The following is a 26141-nucleotide window of genomic DNA, read 5'->3' on the forward strand; positions in this document are numbered from 1 at the left end:
GGTCTATAAATATACCCGGTCCTGCACGGGGTTTATGTCTGGGGGTGGTTTAAACAAGCGACAAACAAGACCAACAGTTTGCTGGGTGACGGAGCAGAGACAGGGTGATCGAAGTGTCACGGGGGGGGAATAGGCATGGTGCCGTTCTGGAGTGGGAGCGGAGAGAGGAAAGAAATGATTGCCGGTTTTGTTGTAGATATTGCTGTTGTGTTGGTGTTTATGTTGGCTGTGGTGGTTGCTACTTCTGCAAGCGAACCCAAGGAACGCGAGGGTGGATTTTAAACAGGTAGGTTTTCACCTTAAGTTTTAACCTGTTCGAATTTGGTAGAGTAAATAAATTCAGTGAAGGAGGGGGGACGGAGAGGGGGGGGGGGGGGCCGTTCTCAAGGACTACCTAAAAACTTGATCAATTGTGTGTTTATTTGTTTCTCTGTTTGTTTAAATAGGGTGTTTACCTCAAAGTTATATTCATAAGGTCCGCATTGAAGGTTTAGACAATAATAATTGTGTAATTGAAACTGTTTTAATTCATCTCTCTCTCTCTCTCTCTCTCTCTCTCTCTCTCTCTCTCTCTCTCTCACTCTCTCTCCTCTCTCTCTCTTTCTCTCTCGCTCTAAAACACGCATATTTGCAAAAACGTACCCGTGAACAAATGGACAAAAGATAAACGGACGCACGAACCGTCAATTAAAAATCCACATTGACAGAGACAGAGAGAGACAGACAGACAGACACTGAGACACACACACACACACAGACACAGACACACAGACACAGACACAGACACAGACACACACACACACACACACACACACACACATACAAAGACATACAGACATACTTAGACATATACACAGACAGACAGACAGATACACACACAAACACCCACCCCTCCCCCAAACACACACACACAAACACATACACACACACACAAACACACACAAACACACAAACACACACACACATACACATACACAAGCCAAAGCAGGTTAGACAATGAGAGAAGAAGCTATCCTCTTTTGCAAAATTGTTCGGCGGAAGAACCTTGCTTTCTTATTTTTTCCTTTTACTTTCAATAATAGATTGAAGTCAAAGTCAAAAGTGATCTATCCATACTCCCTGTAGGCCTATCATTCAATCGCTCTCTTGGTTGCCACGAACATAAATACAGTGCAGTGCGTGTGTTATATAACCCCTCTATTAAGTGCTTATAAAAGGGAGAGAGCATTTGACTTAGATTTATCTCGAGGCAGATCTCACTATTCAAGCACCCGACACGGATTCGCTAAAAGTCCTGTTATTATGTTTGTCTTGGCAGATAAGTACATGCCTACACTGGTTGGATTTTCGTGGTTGACAAACTGATAAATGGGAGATATGCGTCGAATGCATGCATAACATGTTTGAACCGATGTGTGTGAGTGGACGTTATTGATTCTAAGTGTGTGTGTTATTCAGTGTGATTGTGTGTGTGTGTGTGTGTGTGTGTGTGTGTGTTAGTGTGTTTGTGTGACTGTGTGTGTGTGTGACTGTGTGTGCGTGCGTGTATGTGCGTGCAAGCGTGCGTGTGTGTGTGTGTTCGTGTCAGTGTGTATCAGTGTGTGTGTCTCTGTGTGTGAGTGCATGTGGCTTTGTGTGTGGGTTTGTCTGTGTTTGCGTGCGTGCGTGCGTGCGTGCGCGTGTGTTCATACATCAGTTCTTGTAAGCGTATGTCCCCTGCTGTGTCTGTGTGATTTCTGTGCATAAAGCCTTTTAATTGGCCCGCTCGCACCGGTGTGCTGTTGTTTTGGTTCCCTCCTGTAATTCTGAATAAAAAGCGCTGAAAATATACAGATGCCCACATATGCTGGTCGGTGTATGGGCGCATCCTCGAAGTGTATACACACACATTCAGACAGTTTGTCTGTCTGTTTGTCTGTCTGTCTAGTCTGTCTGTCTGTCTGTCTGTCTGTCGCTCTCTCTCTCTCTCTCTCTCTCTCTCTCTCTCTCTCTCTCTCTCTCTCTCTCTCTCTCTCTCTCTCTCTCTCTCTCCACCCTTTGTTGTTGAAATTCAACATAGTGAGATATATTTGCGCAGCATTAACTCACATCAGTATCGTATTTCGCGATAGTGCTGAGGTTTTCCTCTGTCGTATCTCATTCTGTATTTGACGCCGGATTTATAAAGTTGTCCGTAACTGTCCCAGATTTGGTTTTGATGCTCCTTCAAAGCCTCCCCTTTAACACAGTAACATATACAGTGATCAGACTCGGTATGGCTTCATTCAGATGCACCACAATGGTCTTTCAAGTGGGCGAGACTTCTTTTATGCTGTATTGCAATAATTCGTGCCAGAAAGCTGTATCTTTTATATGTATATAGACGGATTTTACGATGTTCAGGCAGACAGCTCGGCACATATGTTTCCGGACTGTCAACCAGCAGTGCCGACTTCCAGACCGTGACTGATCACATTGATTTTCTTTTTGACCATTTGGTTCCTACAGTGCTGACACAACGTACAAAACGAGTTTACACTCTTTTAAACACATGAAGATAGAAAGGAAGATAAGAGTTAAAAATGTGCCTGCCAAATCGGCTCAGAATATCAGATTAACAGAGTGAAAGCTATGTTACAAAATCCCTTTTTGTGAAAAGGAAATCTAAGAGGATTTGGAACCTAGGACCGCTGACATTAAAGCACAAGGTACGCATTCAAACGTTGGCTGAAAGCAAAGCATTGTGTTAAGTTTCTTGAAAAGGTTCCGAACCTTTCGCCGACAGAGCAATAATCTTTCGATATTCGGTTGAAGGCTTTTTCGATATCGGGAGTTCTGTCGGTCATTGTTTGGGGCTAACCTGATTCGTGCTTACGCCAATGAAAGGTGGATTTTGAAAGCTCGGAGTTAAGTCGTTTGTCACAAAGGAGTTTTTTTTAGCCACTTTTCTTTTCTTTCCTGTTATTCGCGAGGCTAGTATGACTGTTTATATTTTTTTTCAATTCACCAAACTTGGTATGATAGTGCAACTAGTCATCGAAGCATTCTATGTTGTCCTGGCGGCGTTACACATGGTTTCAGGTTCACTTACTCGCCCGTTTGTGTTCTTTCTGAATTTGTTTGTTTGTTTGTTTGATCAACTCTTTGAGCCGGGTTAAACTCTGGATACATGCGCTATATAAATATTATGCAGTATTATTATTAACTCTGTCTAAGGGGAGAATAATTCGAGCTTTTGTGTCTACATATTTCTTTGGGGAACGCTTTGTGTCGTTTTGACACAGAAAGAACATGGGGTGTGTATCGTTTACGAAGAAACATTTCAAATGGTTCACTTAATAATTATATATATATATAACATCCACAACGAATCACGAACCACGAATAAGTTTAGATAATTATTTCAATGTATCTGAACACAACTGTCTACTTTCTAGAGTCTCGATTGGTCATCCTAAAAAAAACAAGGGGCAAAGTAAATTTGGTTTCAGACAGTTTCTTAGAACTGCCAAGTTAGGGTATTTATCTGCAGCGTGATATAGCTAAAAAAAACCAACTTATTCTGAGACGAGAAATTAAAGATACATCCCTTTCCACAATCCATCGTGGTATCCATCACAGATCGGTTCAGACATGAACACGGGATAACAGCCTCCTTCCACCAAGACACATACCAAAAACCCACAGCCTGGCTGCTTTCTGTGCAGAGGTTTTTTTTCTTCATCGTTTAAAAAAAGAATTCTATTATTTTAATTTTTTTGCTAAATTAATTTGGTTACCGAAATCTACCAAATTAATTCAGCAAAAAGTCCCAAATCCGCACAGGAAGCGGACAGGCTCTGGATTTTTGGTTTGTGTTCAAGTGAAAAGACGCTCTTATTCCCCGTATAATCCTGGACGTGTCAGTTGTAGGTGAGAGGAGGGCTGACACAAGAACAAAGGTACCTTTAAGGCGTACACTCCACTGAGTTATTGGCTTTACACACCCCTTGAAATCAAGCACATGCTTGTCTCAGCGGGTAATTATCGGGAAGCCCTAAATTCAGTAGGGTCGGGTGATTAGGTATAAATCAAGTATCGTGTTTCAAACACTACATCGCATCAAAGACCAAAGATCCCAAAATGGCTTAGCAGGCTATTGAATTATAAAAGGTAAATTACCTGAAAATCTGCATACTGTTTTTAAGTTTCGTACGCTTGCTTTATGTACCATGTAAACATTTAATATCGTTTCTAAATAAGAGAGGTGAACTTCAATCGGAGAATATATTAAATAGTTCTTCAAGTAATTGATTACAGATTAATACAGTATAGTGTCCGGGGGCCCTGTAGCTCAGTTGGTAGAGCGCTGGACTTGTGATCGGAAGGTCGCAGGATCGAATTCGGGCCGGGACGGACACGGGTCAACTTTATGTGCAGACCCAGAGACGGAAGCCATGTCCCACCCCCGTGTCATCACAATGGCACGTAAAAGACCTTGGTCATTCTGCCATAAGTGCAGGTGGCTGAATACACCTAAACACGCAGACACCTGGGTAGCGCGACTCCGTTGCTGCTACCCGAATTTCCCAGCGATGGGACAATAAAGTAATGAAAATGAAATGAAAAATGAAAATGTCCATGGAAATCTTCTGGAAATCTGAAACTTTGCTTTAAATAATCCATTGGTACACGGTAAATATATACTGGGTTGTTCATTCTATGTTCACAGAACTACTCATTACAATAATTATGATACCATATCTGACTTGTTCTTTCTCAGTGCCCAAAGTAGGAACTCTGAATCTGTTTAAAATCTAGATGATCTTACATACTATCCGCTTAAACACCAGAGCAGCTTTGTATTGTGAAATGAACATGGTTTAGTTTAGTGTCACCGACTGTGTTGTTTTACACATAGTCTAATAGTTTCAGTGTACAGATCAACTACATGTACAGCAAGACGAAACACTGTAGCTATGTGATAACTAACTACACGGGATACACATCTCTGTCTGAAAGCTACACCCACCTATGGTATCAAGTTTATTAAGAAGCTCAAGTCAGGCGGTTAACAAACCATTGTTCTCTTTATCAGCCGTGTAACATCACACCCAAACCTACCTTGAAATAGCATACTCTGCATGGACACCATAACGCGCACACCCTACATAAGCCGAGGCATTCTTTATTAGAGGCGCATTCGTCCCCAAAACCCTTATCAATTGCATGTCGAGTAGGGGTACTTATTTCATCGCCCCTAGCAGACACAGGTATCGAGATTTGAACGATTTTCAAGTTGAACAAGTAGCGACCGCAAACAATCGAAGTCACAGGCTTGATTAAGTTAACATTGATTTTTGGTTTTCTTGCTCACTTTCTAGCAGGAGACACTTAAACATGGACAGTATACGCAAGTGAACCTTGATTTAGTTCAGACAGAACTTTTTTTTTATTGCAAGAGATAGATACAAAGACAAAGAAGGTACTCCAGATTACATTTAAATGTGTTCGATAAGCTCCGACTATATTGTATATTGGCGTACTTTCATCCCTCAAAAACTTATGAATGGCGAATCCCCATACCCAATGAACATTTAGTAGTGGGAATGTTCTATGTGGAAAACCTGAAAAGCGTTGTTTTCCTGTTTTGTTTTGTGTAATCTTGCTTTAATTTTTTTTCTGTTTGTTTTAGTTTTGGTTTGGTCGCGCTGACGCTATGCTAACTTGGTGTTTCTGTCCCCAGAACTAGTGTCTATTTGGGACATGACGTGGTTATATGCTAGGCAGAACTAGTGTCTATTTGGGACATGACGTGATTATATGCTAGGCAGAACTAGTGTCTATTTGGGACATGACGTGGTTAAATGCTAGGAGTCGCGCTGAAGAAGCAGGCTCTGTTTAATAATCGGTTCTTCCCTGCCATTACTTGCAAACCTGTCAATGTCATGTGTGCATAAAGTGCCAATGCACCGCAAACAAAAGTTCCACTCTCAAGAGCAGCACCATCCAGTGCAGTACAATCTACGTAAAAGCATTTAGCTGTTTAAGCTGATTCTACAACATAAATACTGTCACATCAAATGATAAGCGCCTGCATCCTGACAACGAGAAACAACCTCTTGGTTTACCTCGTGATAAGAAACAACGCTTTGTTTATTTTCAAGTTCAAAACGTCACGTCCACCAATAGTGTTGTAATGTAAAGCTGTCTAACCTTTCTGAATCGTACTCAAGTCCGTGTCATTTTTAGTTAATTAGTGGGGCCACACAACTGGCTGATGTAAGCCTACCACATGACAAATATTTGACGGGCATGTAATCATCTTTGGTAATAGACTACGCGGCTTTCCTGTGGGATTCTGTTAATTGTACGCAAAGGGTAGGCGCTGATAGCAAGATCAGACTTAGAGTTGATTGTAAACACATGAAGGTTGGTAGGCATAGCAGACATGCCGAAGAACCCCGTGTTTTATGTTTGTTCACCAGAGTTCACTAACTTAGCGGTCGATCAGATAACTATTGATCTATGAATCTCATTTTCTACCGAGTAGGAGAAGGCGAAAAATGAACTTCCGTTGTATGTTGTCTTTTGTTTTTAGGCAGACATACAAAAGAACAAAGAAACAGACAGACAGACAGACAGACAAACAGAGGGACAGAGAGAGAGAGAGAGAGAGAGAGAGTGAATGAGAGGGGAGAAAGAGAGACCGGGCTTGTGCGCGAGAATATCCTCGCGTGCGTGCGTGCGTGCGTATGTGCGTGCGTACTGTGCGTGTGTGTGTGTGTGTGTGTGTGTGTGCTTGCGTGCATGTGCGTGCATGCGTGCTTAATTCAGTTTTATTGCTTGCGTTGAAATGTCTCTATTCGTTTTAATGCTCACTGTAAGTGTTATTGCTATGTGACCTCGATCATTTCGTATTCACCAATTTGTATGTGTTTCGTTAAACGTCTTTCTTTCTTTTATGTTCACCTGTTCTCCGTCAGTGTGAAAGCAGTAAATTAAATTAATTGCAACCCCCCAGTGAAGAAAACCAACAAGACACTACATTTATTATGTAATTCTTAGCCTTAGTTACGTGTTACATGGCACCTAATCGAAATTGTAAACTGTTGTTTAATAATAATAATAATAATAATAATAATAATAATAATAATAATAATAATAATAATAATAATAATAATAATAATACGAATATTTATAACGCGCACATATCTCACCAACAGGCGACTCAAGGCGCACATACACTCATTCACACACACGGAGACTTAAAGTCACCAACACACACACACCATCAACCATTAAAATATGTACAGTTATTCAGGGTGGGATGGGGTGGGCAGTGTAGAATGCATGGATTATTTGGAAAAAAGGAATGTCTTGAGTGCAGATTTGAATGATTCGAGGGACTGTTGTTGACGGAGGGGGAGAGGTAGTGTGTTCCATTGGCTAGGTGCTTGGAAAGAAAATGAGCGTTGACCTGCTGTTTTGAGTTTGGTGTGGGGGATGTTGAGCTTGAGGGAGTCGGCAGATGATCTGAGTGCTCGTGAAGGGACATAGAGAGAGAGAGAGAGTCGGAGAGATAGGCAGGGGCGAGACCATGGAGGCATTTGTAGGTGAGAGTGTTGATTTTGTATGTGATACGGGCAGGAACGGGCAACCAGTGGAGCTGATTTAGGAGGGGGGTGATATGATCTCCCTTTTTCTTTCGTAAGACAAGACGGGCAGAGCTATTTTGAATGCGTTGGAGACGAGAGATAGAAGAAGAGGGAAGACCCGCCAAGAGAGAGTTACAATAGTCAAGACGTGAGAGAATGGTGGAAGTGACCAGTTTGGCGGTAGCATCTGTGGTGAGGTACTTGCGGATAGTGGCGATGCGGCGGAGTTGGAATTAGCAGGTGCGAGAGACAGAAGAGATGTGTTGTTTCATGGAAAGGGTGTTGTCTAGAGTGACTCCGAGGTTTTTGACATCAGAAGACAGAGGGACAGAAGAGTCAGAGAGTTGAAGAGAGTCGGAAGTGGCTTTGGAGAGTTTGGATGTAGTGCCTATTAGGATAGCTTCAGTTTTGTTGCTATTGAGCTGAAGTTTGTTTTCTGTCATCCAATTCTGCACGTCAGTGATAGTGTCAGAGATAGAGGAAAGAAGAGATTCAGACTGGTCAGGGGAAGAGCTGTTGTGAAGTTGAGAGTCGTCGGCAAAAGAGTGGTGTAGAACGTTGTGTCGGTCAAGGATGTGGTCAAGAGGTTGAATGTAGAGAGTAAATAGTACAGGCCCAAGGACTGAGCCCTGAGGGACTCCGCACTCAAGCCTGATGGGGTTAGAGTTCAGTTTGTCAACCGAAACAGTCTGGTAGCGGTCGGTGAGATAAGAAGAGAACCAAGAAAGAGCTGTGCTATGGATACCAAAGGTGTGCTGAAGGCGTTGAAGGAGGATGTTGTGGTCGACTGTGTCAAAGGCCGCTGATAGATCAAGTAGAGCGACGGCAGAGATTTCAGCTTGGTCAGTGGCAAGGAGGAGATCATTAGTGATTTTGAGAAGGGCAGTTTCGGTGGAGTGGTGAGGACGATAGGCAGATTGAAGCGGAGAGAGAAGATTGTTGCAAAGAAGGTGAGAGTTGAGTTGTTTCAGGACGACTCTTTCAAGGAGTTTGGAGATGAAGGAAAGGTTTGAGACAGGGCGGTAGTTGCTGAGAGTGTTTGGGTCGAGCGATGGTTTCTTCAGTAGAGGTTTGACAATAGCAGTCTTAAAGTATTAAAAGAAGGTTCTCCCCGATGTTAAAAGCCAATCAAAGAATAACGGCAGAGACACTTACTTAAACTTCTACCCAATTAAGTTAAGCGAGAGAGAGAGAGAGAGAGAGAGAGAGAGAGAGAGAGAGAGAGAGAGAGAGAGAGAGAGAGAGAGAGAGAGAGAGAGGGAGAGGGAGAGAGAGATAGTTCAATTACTAGGGGCCAGGGTTGTAGTGATTTATCTCATAAAAGAGTTAACGGTTGGGTGTTAGAAAAAGATGTATTGGCGGCGGAACAAAGGTTATTCAGCGTGGTAATCTGGGAAGAATGTTACCAACTGAACGACTCATGGAGTTACTTGTGTTCCCACGACCTGTCGGCTTAAATTTAAAGGGGTAATACCTAGGACTTATTTTAATTTATCGTTTTTAGTTTCTTCTTTGATCTTTTTACAATCATTAATCCACACGTGTCCAGTAAAATGTCCCCATCTCCAACTCACAAAAGGACACGAACAGACTTAACATTGTTGTAAACGCAGATGAAGACGGGAAGAGTGTACTTAAAAGCCTCAAAAAAGGTGCCAGCAAAACAAAACAAACACTAAAAAAAACACCCACCGTATTCTAAATACACCTCCCACACTGAAGTAGGAAAAACGACTAAGAGTATGTTTTCTTTTCCAACATGTTTCCGAGGACATTCGCTAAGAGATACTTGTTTATGTGTGTGTATCTTTGCCCGATCGATTTGTGCACTGCTGCGGCAATAAACCATTTAATGTCATTATTGTAAATGAGTAGAAATGATGAGGCCAAACAAAAATATATGTTGGTTTAGGAAAACATGACCCAAAAAATAGGGTCGGTAGTTCGGTTTTATTTTATTTTTTATTGTTTTATGTTGAGTCTCGGTATGGTTCGCAAAATGTGCCAGAGGTTGTTTTGTTTTTTAAGAAATGAAAAAAAAAGTTTTAGGGTCGGCGGGAAAAATAGGGTCAGTCGGGTTACCCTAAACCAACATATATTTTTGTTTGGCCTGAGAAGAAAATGTATATGGGAGACTATCCAATTAATACATAGTAACCTTTTCCAAACCTATTTTCTAACATGCGCGTGCACTGGATCCGTAGTGCGGCATGGACGTGAACTCAACGTAAGTAATCCTCCTTAATTGTCCCCCCTCCCTGATGCCCCAGGGCATCGCGCTCTCCTGTGGACATCCTTCCCTTAATGCTTGTCTTCATTGTCCATGGGACATCATAGTCCCACACTTGCCTTGTCTTCAAATGCATTGGAAACCTCACCAACTCGTAAGACAAAAACTTCTCGTCCGGAACACTTCTTCGGTTCATTTTTGCTTGACTGAGGGCAAATATTTCAGCGCAAACGTTTCTGTGGCACAATTCTCCACACGCAGCAAAAACAACAACAACAACAACAACAGCAACATTAATAACAGCAACAACAACAACAACAACAACAACAACAATATTCAACAACACGCAGTTAATCAGGGGTACGTTTCTTTCGTTCGAATCATTTTATATGATACCTACGCCCTTTCATTTTTGAAGCGACATAACTGTTCACGCGTTTTACAGCCTTTTTTTGGTACAATAATCAAACAGACGTCTACTCACATGAAATGAAAATGCTGTTATATTGCCCCCCCCCCCCCCCCCCCCCCCCCGTCAAATTGATTGAAAGCAAAGTTGTGGGTCATGTAGAATATTCGCAAAACCTCCAAACACAAACAACCTTCCTACAGGAATCGATCGCCAGGCCAGTGATTGATAGTTGCGGAAAATCAATATCTTGTGCAAGATGTGTCCTTGTACTGCGAGGAGACGTTACGAGCTTCACTCTACGGTGGTCGCTAAACTGACTAAGGTGCTACCCCATGGGGGTCTCATTACCATCGGTGCTTAACTACCTCAAAGGTCGACAGTAATTAGTAGCTTTGGACTAACAGTCCGACAACCAGCACTCGTGGTGTAGTCTTCGGGTAACTGTTTTCGGGGAAAGAGAGGAAGACAGCTCCTTTGGTACTGTTGCTCATGTCTTTACATGTTGAGCTTTGTGCGTTCCGTTGCTTTTTTTGTGCATGGCTAGTACAGTGTGAGAGTAGTGCATTCGTAAGCAGTACTAACAATAACTACAACATAAAAGTTAAGAGACAAAGAGATTTTTACAGACAAAAAACAAGCGCACAAAAATATGAACTTCAGTTTTGCTGTATGGATACGAATGTCGTCTACATGAATTTTGTGTGTGCAATGTAAAACCCTTCCTTACTCTAAATAATATTATTTCTGTTTTCTGAGTAGCTGGTATTTTAATCAATTTTCATTTGCATCTATGAGGTGAAATATTTTAGGCATCTCGCCCGTACACAACCAAACTTGACTTATAAAAGGCTCGGATAAGAAATTGGCTTCATCATTCATTTCATTTTAATACTTCCGCTGTTGCAGTAACTGCTCTTCGCTCCTTCCTTTGGCCTGGACCACAGCACTTATGTGGGACTGCTATTCGTGACCAAAGGACTACGCTGATGAGCACTCGTAGAACGTGCGACGCCGACATGCAATCTCCAGCTAAATTTCGAACTGTTTCGAACCAGCGGCAACAAAAACCTTGCTAACTTCGCCGCTTTGTATTGAATCTTTCGTAAAAGTGAACAGTCGACACTTCGCTTAACAGCTGACAACAGGTCTTACTAAAAAGAGAAAGAGTATTCTACATGTAAGCAATGGAGACGTTTACGCTTTTAGTTGTTCTTCCCAAAGAAGCCATGTGCTCGTTTTGAAGCTGAACGTAGACCAACCATACACTTCTTTTTTAAAATTGTAACTTCAAACAATGGAGACGTTTACGCTTTTAGTTCTTCTCAAAGAAGAGATGTGCTCGGGTTGAAGCTGAAGGTGAACCTACCCGGCAAGTTTTAATCGTAAATTCAAACGATGGAGACGTTTACGCTTTTCGTCGTTCTCCCAAACGAGGACATCTGTTCGCTTCGCAACCTGCCTTCCGGTACTTCCATCAGGGCCGTGCGCAAAAAGCTGGAGCTGTCAGCCGGTCTGCCGGCCCAGACGTACCGCCTGAGCTGCACCAAGGGCCAGGTGCTTCACGAGGATCACGTGCTGAGAGTCGACCTCAATGTGTGGGACGGCTTTCTCCTGCGCGCCGTCTTTCTGGACAGCTGGAGAGAGCTGTACGACAAGGTGGTGGAAGACGACATTGTCCACGTGATCCAACATGGCGCCGTGCACATGCGCAAAGACGTGGTGTGGATCGACGGGGAGGACGAAGCGGGAAGGGCCAAGGAGGTGATGAGAGAGAGAGGAGTGGTCGCCCTTTTCCTGGCCAGCTTTCTCGGCATGCGGGACATGTGCAAGGCTCTGCTCTCAGTTGGTCAGTATTATTTAGGGTTTGTCTTTTTATGTCTTACTCTATGAATCAGTACCTATATGATGCTTAAGTTCTTCCACTTTTGTTTTCTTCTATAATTTCGCATTGATATGAACGATTTTGTCTCTGCTTCTGTTTCTTTTCTTCTCTCATACGGATTGTTTTCTATCTTAAAGAGATGTTTTTACAATTCCAAAGGAACTCATAAACGGATACGACAGACCCTCAATTCAACTAAAAGTAGCTGGCTGTCACACGTACAAACATTCTGACTGACAAAGACAGACACATACACGCTTACAAATGAAATCTACTTCACCAGCAAAAATGAATACTAGAGCAAACAATTACCTCGCGCTCATTTTCTGCTTTCTTCTCTGTCACTGTCAGAGGTGGACCCCAACGGAAGAACCCCTTTCGGAAGGACGCCGCTGTTCGTCACCATGACACGTGACAACGATCACGTGATGGAGCTGCTGCTGGCCCACAATGCTCGGCTGGAGTCACGTGACGTGGAAGGCGTCACGGCCTTAGACCTAGCGAGGCGTGTTGGTGCCAAAGAGTGCCTGAGGAAAATTCGACACATGAAGCTGCAGAGTGTAGGAGAGGCCAGTCCACCGGGATCAAGAGCTTCGTCACAAGGTTCTCCGGAGAGAAGGAGAAGACTGGGTCCCCGGGTCGTTCGAATCCCTTCTGGCACCGTGCTGGAAAGACAGTCTTCGGTGTCTTCCATCTTCAGTGATAAGCCTGCCACGAAGCTGACTCTGCGTGAAAATCGTAACGGGAGCCCGGTGCACTCCACAGGCAGTGATAAGCCTGCCACGAAGCTGACTCTGCGTGAAAATCGTAACGGGAGCCCGGTGCACTCCACAGGCAGTGAAACTTTCGAGGAAGGAAAATCCGTGTCTGCCTCGTATCCTGTCGCCCCCAAAACTTCCAGCCTTCCACCTCCACGCATTCTGTTCCGAGAAGGGGACCGGTACTCGTGGGACAACAATCTGACCCACCTGAGCAGAACGCACACTGCTGCAGGCACGTACGTTCGAGCCCCTCCTCCCTCCAGTAGCCTGAGCCATCGGCCTCAGAGCACCCGTCCCGGGACCAGGGCTGGGAGACGGCCTAACGTCAGCTGGAGTGACACCCTGTCAGTGAGTTCTGGGAACACTACCGCCCGCATGCTGCCTTTCAGACCTTCAGTGCACAACCTGTCCACAAAAGGCCCTGGGTCAGTACTGAGCACCTCCTCTACCTCCATCTCCCACCCCACCACCACCACCGTCACCATGCACAGCGTGGACGCAAGGAACGGCACACCCAGCAAGGGCAGAAGACCAGGGTCAGCTCTGATCAAGTTCTGTGTCAACCTCCCTCCTCCACCCCCTCTTCACTCTTCTCGGGAGAACTCTCCGCCCCGCTCTCAGGCCGAGGAGACCCAAGAAGCTCACGGGCCGGCACAAGAACCCCCAGGACGACCTCCGACCCGCTTGGACTGCAAGCTACCGGCATCCTCAGGCTTCGACGCCGACTCACGCTATCATCATCACGCTGGCTCTGTGGGCAACAGCTCCGTCATGGGGTCCCAGGAAGCTCTCAGTGTGGGCAGCGCGCCGGAGTTCGTGACTGGGAGTGGCGCTGACACTGATCGCTCTCTGGGGGCGGGGCTTCAGGCTGTCGATCACGGCGAGTCGGATGACAACGGAGGGCGGGTGTTATCTTCGCGTGGGAACAGCTCGCGAACGTCTGCTAGATTTCGGTGAGTAGACTGATGTGGCTTCTGCAATAGGATTCTATAGCCTGTTTAAACTGTTCTGTATAATGATCCTATTTTTTAATAGGAAAAAATAATGAAAAAAAACCCGTCAGTCTTAGATGTGAAATGTACAGTTATCTTGTGTGCGTGAGCACTTGGTTTATGTTTGGTTGGCGTCTGTGTGCGTGTGCGTGTGTTCAATGCATCACTGAAAAGGGATATATAGCCTACACATACACAGTATGATGTTTGCTCCCCTTATTTTCTCGCAGAGCCCGCCTCCTAGTTTCCCGCCAAAAGGAACAAGAGTCATGGCGGACGATGAAGCGGCGCATCAACCTGGCCGAGGAGCAGAAGAAAAGCAACAAAAACAAAGCCAAGCAAAAAGAGAAGACGCAAAAAGAAAACTTCGACAAATGGCTGGAGAAAAAGAGAAACGAGCGACAACGGAGTCAGCCGAGCAGCGAGGAAGACACATCCGAAGACGACGATGACGTCATGAACAGGTCGGCAGAGAATTCTCAGGCCTTCACCGATTGGCTGAAAGATCTGAAAGAGCGCCCCAAGCGGCGTCCGCACACCTCCTCGCCAGCTTCCTTACACCGGCGGAAAACGCGACCCCTGAAAGATCTGATTCAGGTAGAGGAGACCATTGGGGAAATCATGAACGTGGCAATAGAGACTGAAAGAGTCAGCATTAGAAAATGGACAGGAAATAAATCAGGCAGATGAGAGAGAGAGAGAGAGAGAGAGAGAGAGAGAGAGAGAGAGAGAGAGATCGAGAGATCGAGAGAGATCGAGAGAGATCGAGAGAGATCGAGAGAGATCGAGAAGAGAAGAGAAGATTTTTATTTCATTTTCGAAGGTATGTTAACGATTTTTTTATTAACAGAGAGAGAGAGACAAAGGCGGAGAGCAAGAAAAGCATCGTGCTGCTGTTACGATACAGGTTGGGGTTGATATAAGTTGGGGTTTTCTGCAAAGCATATTCACGTATCTGCTCTTGCAAGTGATTTAATTGTCAGCACTTGTTGGGCTCACAGTACCTTGCCGTCCTTTTACTTAGGGTGATTGTCTCATGTTGGCCTTTTTAAAAACAAAATGTATATATCTTAACTCAAGGCGTTGTGCTGTTCGTTGTGTCAGATTGATGGCAACATAGAACCTGTCCCCGCGCCGGAGACTGACAGCTACGTGACGGCCTACCAGCAGTGGCAACACAGCAAGAACACCAGGCAACAAGGACAACACACGAGGCCAGGCGCCAGGCAACAAGGGCAGAACGCCAGGCCAGACACCAGGCAGCAAGTGCAGAACGCCAGGGCGGACACCAGGCAACAGGGTGCTGTTGTAGACATCAAGGTACACGTTGGTGCCTTCCTGTTACACCTTCAATGCTGTGTTTAGATCTACGGTCATTATTTGTGTGCTTTTATTCACACTTTTCGTGTACATGTGTGTCTATGAGACTTGTCTTTGAGATGCTGTTGTCAGGTTTTTATGTAATGTCAGTTGCAATTTCCATCAAGGCAAGTAAGTAGTCTACACTTTGTCGACCTCAAGAATACGTCAATTCACACTTAATCGCCCAGTGCAGACGACCTTTTCAGTATTAGCCAATGGTGTTTAATTCTTGCATAATAATCTAGTTATTAAACCGTTTCTTATACACTCTCGCTTGCTAGTTCCGCGAGCATGTCTCGCCTTTAAGAAAAACTCACCAGTAAAGTCATGTGCCGTACTGTCACAGGAGGCAAAACTGCAGTTGGAGGAGAAGCGGAAGTCTATGCTGGCCGCGGCCTTGACCTACGAAGACTGGCTGGAACATGCAGAAGAGCGAAAAAAGCTCATGCAGGTCTGCTTCGATTTCTTTTTCCTTTTATTTTATGACATGACAATCTAATATGACTTTTGTTTTGTCAACCTTCATCTCTGTAAGTTTTGTCATTTTTATCCTCGTGTTGCTGTTGGTTCTTGCTTACTATGCTTTGGGTATCTTTTCTTGTTATGATTTGCCTTGATCCTGCTCTGGTGTGTTTCTTTCTTTGCACATCAGTTAAATTATGATATTCATCGCAAAGATAACATCTCTCTCTCTCTCTCTCTCTCTCAGTCTCTCTCTCTCTCTCACACACAAACACACACACACACACACACACACTGTGACTGGGCACACACTCACACTGTTGGGAATACATACATCATGTGAGTAGTAACCACGATTGTGACCTTTCATGTCGTGTATTTGCAGACGATACTCCGTGCGGACATGGAGCAACTGGAAAGCCTGGAGCAACAACTCTCTCGGTCTCGACGTGCGCCTCGACAGATCTCTTTCGACCAATGGCGGGGGAAAGTCGAGAAGAAGGAAACGGAAATACGTCAGCATCGACAGCGCATGCGTCAAGAGGCGGAGCAGCAAGAAGCTAGTTTCTTCAGAAGCAGTGCCGCCATAGCGCACGAAGAGTGGGTGAGGAGGAAAAAAGAGGATACTGTGAAAAACAAAAGTAAAGGGAAAATCTCTGAAGGTGGGGATGGGAAGGGTGGGGCTGCGGCGAGTGTGTCGGAGGACGAAAAACGAGCAGCATGGGAAGCGTGGCTGGAGCAGAAGCACCGTCACGAGGTGGCACAGTTGGATCAACATCTACGCAAAGAAAGACAACTCGTTTTGGCTCTGCGTCAGAAGAAAACCCACACAGTGACTCAATGTTGAATGAGGTGTTAATCTCTGCGATATTGGGATAATTATGTGTTAATCTCTGTGATATTGGGATTTTTTGTGTTATCAAATCTCTGTGATATTGTGGTGTTTATCTTTAGTCGTTGTGTTAGACTTGAGACACTGGAATCACTCGATCTAGAGTGGGTGCAAGGGGTTGGCAAGTCCTCAACATGCTCGTTAGAGACGGCGTTCTCTCTTTCTTACAACAGCCGACTGAAGGCGAAATAGTCAGTATACACTCTGTTCAGTTGATCATAAAGCGAATTTGAATTACCGTGGTAAATGACATGTGGGACCCCTCTGATGAGAGGACACCTCCCAATAAAGAACGCCTACTTAAGTTTTAATTCCTTTTGTCTATTCGACAGCAAAGGAAAAACAGAAATGGAGCTGCTCAACCCGTGTACCCCCCCCCCCCCCCCCCCTCCCCTTCCTCAACAACTCTCCCTGGCAAAACAGTGAACTCGACTGAACTATTCGACTGAAACATACCTGTTGTGAATTTAATAACTCATTTTGGGGTATTAGAGGCTTGTCTTAAGGTGTCCTTAGCCTCTCCTGGTACCAAAATGTATGCTAATAAACTATAAAATAATATACATTTTGCCTCCATCAACCATCCAAACATTTTTTTAAATTTTTTTTAAGTTTTACTTTAAGAAACCGGATTTTCCGGTTTTAAAAGTTGTCAAAAACCGGATTTCCGGCGAGAACCGGAAAGGTGTTAGCCCTGGTCTCTTATGGTCAATAGCTGAATTGTTATACTAAACATGTGCGATGGACAGCTTATATTCAAATTGTTTTCCTATCCTTGTTGCAGTGTAAATCAACAGGTGTCGATCGTTAGAGTAGACAGAAACAAACGGGGATGCAACTGAGGATTGAAGAAAATAGGAAAAGGATCTTACTCATAAAGTAAATAGGACAAATTGCAATGACGCAAACTTAACCCATGGCATACGTATGTTTCCATTTCGTATGTGCTTCTTCATCCCTTCATATTCAGTAAAATCATTCCATCGAAACTCATAGAAAAATGATTTCCCCATAGTTGTTTATTATTTGTGCACCTTAGTATTTATGCTGGAGATGCTGTTTTCTGTCGAGCTGTCAATCAATTAAGCTGTCATCTATTAAATCATGCTTTGTTCGGTTCAGCTGAGTCAGTCTTCTTTTCACAGACTTTTTGTTCTGGTTTTTATATTTAGTCAAGTTTTGACTAAATATTTTAACATCGAGGGGGAATCGAAACGAGGGTCGTGGCGTATGTGTGTGTGTATGTGTGTGTGTATGTGTGTGTGTGTGTGTGTGCGTGCGTGTAGAGCGATTCAGACCAAACTACTGGACCGATCTTTATGAAATTTGACATGAGAGTTCCTGGGATTGCTATCCCCATACGTTTTTTTCATTTTTTTGATAAATGTCTTTGATGACGTCATATCCGGCTTTTCGTGAAAGTTGAGGCGGCACTGTCACGCCCTCATTTTTCAACCAAATTGGTTGAAATTTTGGTCAAGTAATCTTCGACGAAGCCCGGGGTTCGGTATTGCATTTCAGCTTGGTGGCTTAAAAATTAATTAATGACTTTGGTCATTAAAAATCGGAAAATTGTAAAAAAACATAACAATTTATAAAACGATCCAAATTTACGTTTATCTTATTCTCCATCATTTGCTGATTCCAAAAACATATAAATATGTTATATTCGGATTAAAAACAAGCTCTGAAAATTAAATATATAAAAATTATTATCAAAATTAAATTGTCGAAATCAATTTAAAAACACTTTCATCTTATTCCTTGTCGGTTCCTGATTCCAAAAACATATAGATATGATATGTTTGGATTAAAAACACGCTCACAAAGTTAAAACAAAGAGAGGTACAGAAAAGCGTGCTATCCTTCTTAGCGCAACTACTACCCCGCTCTTCTTGTCAATTTCACTGCCTTTGCCATGAGCGGTGGACTGACGATGCTACGAGTATACGGTCTTGCTGAAAAATGGCAGCTACTTGACTAAATATTGTATTTTCGCCTTACGCGACTTGTTGCTTTTGTGTCTCTCTGCAGTGCTTGTGCCAAATGGTCAGTAAGATTATGTTGTCTCGGGATTACGCAACATTCCTAGCAACAACAAAAAACACCAAACAAACTACATTTGTACAAACAGTCTCAAAGATAAATAGAGAATACAACATGGCTTGCTGTGTCGTACCAGATTTCCACGAGTTGTTTTTTTAAATATTGAACTGCGAGCTGTTCACGAGTGTAAATCTGGTACGACACAGCCAGCCATGTAGTATTCTGTTTATCCTACATACTGGAACCTCATCTATTCCAAAGCCTTGTGCACTCTTTGACGTCAAAGCAGTGCACTCTTTGACGTCAAAGCAAAGACACGTCACTCTAGAAAGTGTAGCGTGACGTACAATTTCTCAAACTTTTTCCAAGAGAAACAGCATAGCGTAAAAGGGTTTCCATAATGACGTTTATAATTGTCTCGGTGACTGGCGTCATAAGCAGTGAAAAAGCAGGTCCCTGCCAAACTAGGCCCCTGACCTCATTTACATGATATACACACGTGTGGTTTGAACGATATTGTTATCTCATGAGTGGTCTCTCTCACGTATGTAGGATAAAGACATTTGTGTGAGGTTCTAGGTCCGAAATGGCCCAAAAGGTACGGTAAAAATCAACTGACGTTGTTGGCTACTGAAAGAGGACGGTATGTTAAATATAAATGCGTGTGTGTAAGAATAAGGATAAGGTGTCATATAGTCCTGTGGTATTCCTGTCAGAGGACTATGAGAACCTAGCGTTACCCTCATGGACATTCGGGTGGCTTTCTCCCTGGGGATAGCGACATATTGGTTTTGAAGCCAGTGCTGCTATCGACTGAGCTATCTCCCCTCACGTAAACGTGTCCCTCAAGCGTGAACATCACTGTGTGTGTGTGTGTGTGTGTGTGTGTGTGTGTGTGTGTGTGTGTGTGTGTGTGTGTGTGTGTGTGTGTGTGTTATTTATCACGCAAGAAACGCGCGTAGATCACTGAAACTCTCTTTAATCGTGTGATTCACACGTATAGAAGTTGTTAGCCACTCAGGACAGAGCCTGTAGGCCTACCTTTTGTAACGAGGCTGTAAATATCAGAGCCAGTCACAGAATGGCATCACCACAAAACAAAACAGAAGTTACTGTTAACCATAGTGTTAACCATAAGTTTACGGTATTTTACATGTTCAAAACTGAAAATACTGGGGAAGAAACTGTCAATCAGACAAGGAGACAACACTTCAAGTGAGAGAGAGAGAGAGAGAGAGAGAGAGAGAGAGAGAGAGAGAGAGAGAGAGAGAGAGACTCAGACTCAGACTCAGACTCAGACTCAGACTCAGAACTTTATTACAAAAGGATAAAGGTTTTAGGCAAAGCCTATTCTTCCAACCTGTCCTTTATACAACACATAAAGACAGACGCACATTACAAATATAAATTCAATCATATAAAATACAGAAATACATTGTACAGAATGCAACACAATGTGCATTTAAGGAATTACATAAGGAGAACTCAAAAAATTACAAAATTACATTGACATAGTTACAGTACTCCCCGGTTAACGTCACTACCGTTTAAGGTCACACGTCTGATAACATCAATCAGGGTGTTGGTCCCGACCTAAAGCCTTCTTTGTATGACTAAGAAAACCTCGCTTAGCGTGACCTCGGATACGGGAACACCTCTTTTTAGGTGACCCCCGTTCTGGTCTCTAAATGCAGAAGACCACCGCTTAAGATCAAGTGAAACTGAAACGAAAAAAAAATCTCCCAATTTTGCGGCCTTGACCACAGGAGCTTGTATCCAACCACCGGTCGATAATTATTTACTCCTGGATGCGTATTATTTACTCAGTGATGCATGCTTACCCTTACTACTACTATTTATTAGTAAATAAATAATAATAAGTAGTAAATAGTAGTAGTAGATTGTATGGAATAAGGAGTAAATAAATGGAATAAGGAGTAAATAATTATCGACCGGTGGTTGGATACAAGCTCCTGTGGCCTTGACAGAGGTTTTTTTTCGACATGATTGTATATGTGACCCTCCACCTCGGAATGAGTCGCATGTCACCTTTGCATAATTTTTAATATTTTTACATTTTCTAAAAGAGATTTTGAAACTCTATCCAGTTGTGAAATCCGTTTTAGAAAAGAGCGAACACTTTTTGAGTTATAAGCCTGTGTCTAAGGTGATCCTCACACTGATACCTTACACCCCCGGACGTATAATATATAGTCAGTCGGCTAAGGACCGTTTTGCTTACTTTTTGGCGTCACGTTAGCAAACACATTTTTCTGATAGATTTTAACACCACAACACTAAATCTAAAGTTGTGGAGCTATATTCCAAACCGTCGGTGAGAAAAACGTTGGTTTGTGTGTATGTTTTCCTTCATTGGCGTTACTATTCTCGTTTAGAGGGTTGGGTTCATAAAACGGACATAAAAATTAAACGGCTTGACAAAAATTCTATAACTGTAAATCATTCGAAAGGGAAGGCATTTATGTACATGTTTGTTCCACTTAAAATGACGTCATTAGCCGGTGAGTCCCGCTAGCGCTACGTGTCATGTGTGCTACGTATCGATAGTGTGCGCTATTTTCTGTAGTGCTATCGACACAAATTGCCGAAAACAGTGGTGCTATCGTCACGTAGTGCTATTGACACAATTCACACGTGCCATTATCTCTACGTCTCAATAGCACTACGTGTCGATATCACTATTTTGGGAAAAACCAACGTACTGTAGCGCTACGTGTCAATACGGCGCTACGTGTCGATAGCGCTACGTGACAATAGCAGTACTACTAAACTGCAGACACTTCGCCCTGCCGTGTGTGCATATGTATTTATATATTGTATTTATATATTGTATATATGACATTATAGTTTCTTAATTTCCCTTATCAGAAGAATGAATGAACGAAAACAACTGCACTCCGGCGAAACTACCGGAATGTTCCAGAACCCAAGGGAGGTAACTCTTGCTTTGTATCCATGTAAAGGAGGTGACTCTTCTTATGAGAGCATACATTATCTTTCTTATTGGGTGTTGAGAGTTGAAGTTCTGGTTCTGCTGCTCCATAGAATTCGTCCACCAATTTACTTTCCCACTGTACACTTTCTTTCTTTTTAAAGGATGCTTATGTCAATTTGTTGACAACATGTGTAAATACATCGATCCGTGCAAATGGAAACAAATATGAAACGTTTGTTCAGTCACACACCACTACATTTTGAGTTGTTGTTAATGGGTCTGTGATTATATAGCCTGCTGTTTCCCAAAAGCTAATTATCAACCCAACAGCCTCCATTCTTCTCTCGTTTACCATTGTCCCCAGATACATCAGCAAGCAAAGTGCAACAGCAAGCAAAACACTTAGATGGTTTTGTCTCTCGCTGCGTGCACATTGTTGTCTACGAGCTGTCGGCTTTGTCATTCGACAAACAGCGTGGCGTCCATCACGGCATCAGGAAAATTTTCCATTTTTATGTAATATTTTAATTGACAATAAAGTGCTGTTATTGTTATTATTATGTCACAGGTGGAGAGAGAGAGAGAGAGAGAGAGAGAGAGAGAGAGAGAGAGAGAGAGAGAGAGAGAGAGAGAGAGAGAGAGAGAGAGAGAGAGAGAATAAGAGCGAAATAAAGAGGGTGGGGAGATGATACGGTTCTTTAGCACACCCAAACACAGCTTCACACACACACACACACACACACACACACACACACACACACAACACACACACATACACAACACACACACACACACACACACACACACACACACACACACACACACACACACACTCAGGCCTGGATCAAGTATAATAGAGGGGGGGGGGGGGGGTGTCCAAAAATGAGGCATGGGTAAATAATTATAGGGGTCTTTGCTGTGTGTGTGTGCAAAATGCAATTGTCTAGTGGGTGCTCTATGTATATAAGAGCGCCTGTGAGTGTGTGGCCGAGTGGTAACGCACTTGCGCTCGGAATCGAGAGGTTGCGTGTTCGACCCTGGGTCGGGCCGCTATTTTCTCCCCCCTTTCCTAACCTAGGTGGTGGGTTCAAGTGCTAGTCTTTCGGATGAGACGAAAAACCGAGGTCCCGTGTACACTACATTGGGGTGTGCACGTTAAAGATCCCACGATTGACAAAAGGGTCTTTCCTGGCAAAATTGTATAGACATATATAAAAACTAGATGAATACCCGCTTCGCCGGGTAGCCGGCTTCGCCGGGAAGAAGTACTTAGAGCCGAACGCCGGCTTCGCCGGGTCCGAACAATGGACCCGCCAAGCTTAGGTCCCTCCCAGATTCGTGGAATGGGAACAGCACGAAAATGATTCAGTGGTCATAATGCCATTCCTTACCATATCGAGTCCCATCCTTGTCGACGAATGTAACCGTGTTAATCACCTTTGGAGGCGAACTCCACTCAAACAGGATTGAGCAATTTAGAGCTTATCTCTAAGCCCTTTTGAACTGTTATGGCTTCTCAAAGGAAGGCCAGTACATACAAATACACAAAAGTCGCCAGACCACATCACAAACAGAACTGAACAATCCACAGGTGTTGCCCACATAGAGAGAGAGACACACACACACACACACACACAAACACAGAGAAGCCGTATATATAGAGAGATAGATGACAGTGTATTTTTCGCGTGACTATAAATTGATTCGACCTTTGTACTTTTACAGTGAGGATAATTTACGGGTCCAATTTACGTTCTGGACACTGCGGTGACCTTCTAAAAATAGTAACAGAACGCCGGGAATATCCGAAGATGCCCCCTCATACTATAGTGCACCATACGAAGGAAGGGAGGTAAACGCTGAAAACATGGAGAAGATAAGGAAGAGTTACTGGGAATGGTGAAATGAACAGAAAAACCAAAATCGGTTCAGCGCTGCGCGCTGAGAGCACGTGTTGAAATATCTCATCGATGATATTGTGTCCGGGATGTAGCTGAATACGGTGTCCAAATTTGAAAAAGATCCACCGAGAACTTTGGCTTTGGTGTGTCGGTATGGGGGCCCGGGTAGCTGAGGTGGAACCAAAATCGGTTCAGCGCTGCGCGCTGAGAGCACGTGTTGAAATATCGACCAGGTTGTGTCCTGTCCCGGGTGTACCTGAATATGCCCACCAAATTTGAAGCAGATCCATCGAGAACTTTGGCCGTGCATCGCGCACAACCACACACACACACAGACAGACAGACAGACACTAGTCGTATATATATATAGATGTCCACCAAATACCCGTGTGACTTGGAATAATAGACCGTGAAAAGTATATACTCGCCTAACACGCTTGAGATTTACTGGCCGATGTGAATGCGTGATATAATGTGTAAAAACTTCCATCTCACACGGCATATTGTAAACGCCATGAGCCTCCCCAAATAGGAGAGGGTATGTGCGTAGAAATACTCACTAATAAATAAATAAATATTTATTCATAATTTTGTATTTAAATGTCATAGAGCATTGTGATTGATGTATTTTGATTGATGTATAGATCTATGTATAATTTTGATAATGAATTGTGTTTTAGTATTATTTTATGAGCTATGCGTTACGCGGACAGAAAAAAGTCCTTTCTTGTGTTTTATGGAAATGGACAATAAAGTCCGGATCTGCCCATTATCACGTCATTGACTTTCAATTGGCGGGAAGTCTCTTATGGGGCCTCAAACTAAACTCTGATCTCCTCGGATAAGATCAATTTTGTTCTACTGAAATTGATCTTATCCGAGGATCGGTTAACGTGTCCCTCGGATAAGATCACGATATTTTTTGGTCCCAAGGGGGGTCACCTTATCCGAGGAGTACTGTATACCTTTCATTTGGGAATAAGTTGCTCCGATCAGCTACACATCCGTTAACATCAGTACAAAATGTTTAACAAAATAACAATCGAACAAGACATTTCATTCACGAATGATGTGTGAACGTGACTGTCTCTTAAACATTTTCACTGAAGTTGCATTTCTTATCTGTTGGGGTAAGGAGTTCCAGAGAAACGCTCCCGAGAAGGCTAAGCTCGATTTGTAGAGGTCTATGCGAGGTATAGGAGGGATGATTTTTTGGGACCCATATCTTTTTGTGGCATGTTTGAAATGTGATTGCAAATATTTAGGACAGTCGTCATTTAGAATTTTATACATGAACACAGCCTTGTTTAACGTCAACTGATCTTTCAAGGGGAGGAAATTCAAGAGCTTTAGTTTATCATCCGTGGACCTATTCAAATCATGCAGAATAAGTTTTGAGAGAGAGAGAGAGAGCGAGAGAGAGAGCGAGAGAGAGAGAGAGAGAGAGAGAGAGAGAGAGAGAGAGAGAGAGAGAGAGAGAGAGAGAGAGTGTGTGTGGGTGGTGTGTGCCAGGCAAGTTATTCAGACGCATGAAAGTGTTGATAGTCGCGATGATATCTATCTGAGGAACCTGTGAGTGATGTGACGTGACTTGCACGTGTATTGAGAAAAAGTAGAACTCCATTTCAAGCCCCTTAACAATCTGAGAAAATCAAGACTTTAAGAGAAGAAAGTCTTAAAATGGGCAATGCTGCATAGGTTGTGACCAACAATTATGAAAACAAGGTCTTACAAAGGGGAAGTCTAAAATCGGGTGTCTTAAAAAGGGGTTTATTGTATGACAAAGACAAACGTGTTGCCTTTGCAATGGCATATCAAGCTCCGATGTGGGTAACCTTTTATTGGCCTGCAAGTCTCTGAAAGGAGTGTATAAGTCTGCTTTGCCGAATTCGGGTCACAGCTGTGATAGCTAGAACAACCAATGGCCATGGAAGAGCTGGTCACTGTCAGAAGTTTTGTTTATCTTTACAGTTTACAGGTAAGGATCACAAGTCCAAGTCACAGAGAGAGAGAGCGAGAGAGAGAGAGAGAGAGAGAGAGAGAGAGAGAGAGAGAGAGAGAGAGAGAGAGAGAGAGAGAGAGAGAGAGAGAGAGAGAGAGAGAGAGAGAGAGAATGACAATGACAATTCTTTATTTAACGAGGGTAATAGTTTAAGCAGTGATCTGCTTTTTTACATCCAGCCCTCGCCCTTAAAGAGAGAGAGAGAGAGAGAGAGAGAGAGAGAGAGAGAGAGAGAGAGAGAGAGAGAGAGAGAGAGAGAGAGAGAGAGATAGAGAGAGATATATATATATATATATCCCATGACCTCCCTTCTTTGTCTCTGTTACTTCAGTATGGGTATATATGTTGTATTTTTATAGCTCAATAAATACATCATGGACTCCAAAAAATATATGATAGTGCAGATTCCGATTTGGGCAAAGAACTACTTTCCTCCCGACCTTTGACCTTGCGCCAAACAAATAGATTGTAATACACTCTTAATTGCTTTGCTGCTAAAGAGTTCTATCCGCAGTTTTATTAACCCGTGCATAACACTAGTTTGAACAGTCGAACACTATCACAATGCCCATGGCTACAAACCAAAACAAAAAAACGAGTACCCTCCCTTGCATCGAAGCAGACGAC

General features: G+C 43.3%; 1 protein-coding gene across 1 annotated transcript; it reads left to right on the forward strand.

The window, feature by feature from the left end:
• The first annotated feature begins 59 nt into the window (after positions 1–59).
• LOC138964586 (protein split ends-like) lies at positions 60–17728 on the forward strand. Its single transcript, XM_070336585.1, has 7 exons — positions 60–286; positions 11165–12104; positions 12492–13854; positions 14124–14490; positions 14998–15213; positions 15602–15706; positions 16103–17728. The coding sequence occupies exons 2-7, from the start codon at positions 11654–11656 to the stop codon at positions 16562–16564; spliced, it is 2964 nt and encodes a 987-aa protein (XP_070192686.1). The 5' UTR covers positions 60–286; positions 11165–11653; the 3' UTR covers positions 16565–17728.
• The last annotated feature ends 8413 nt before the right edge of the window (positions 17729–26141 follow it).

The sequence above is a fragment of the Littorina saxatilis genome, linkage group LG1, assembly GCF_037325665.1.
Source record: "Littorina saxatilis isolate snail1 linkage group LG1, US_GU_Lsax_2.0, whole genome shotgun sequence".
Lineage (NCBI taxonomy): Eukaryota > Metazoa > Mollusca > Gastropoda > Littorinimorpha > Littorinidae > Littorina > Littorina saxatilis.

Coding starts and splice junctions, on each gene's coding strand:
- LOC138964586 (XM_070336585.1), top strand. CDS start 11,654: ATGGAGACGTTTACGCTTTTCGTCGTTCTCCCAAACGAGGACATCTGT. Junction 15,214..15,601: donor GTGCTGTTGTAGACATCAAG/GTACACGTTGGT, acceptor GTACTGTCACAG/GAGGCAAAACTGCAGTTGGA. Junction 15,707..16,102: donor AGCGAAAAAAGCTCATGCAG/GTCTGCTTCGAT, acceptor GTGTATTTGCAG/ACGATACTCCGTGCGGACAT.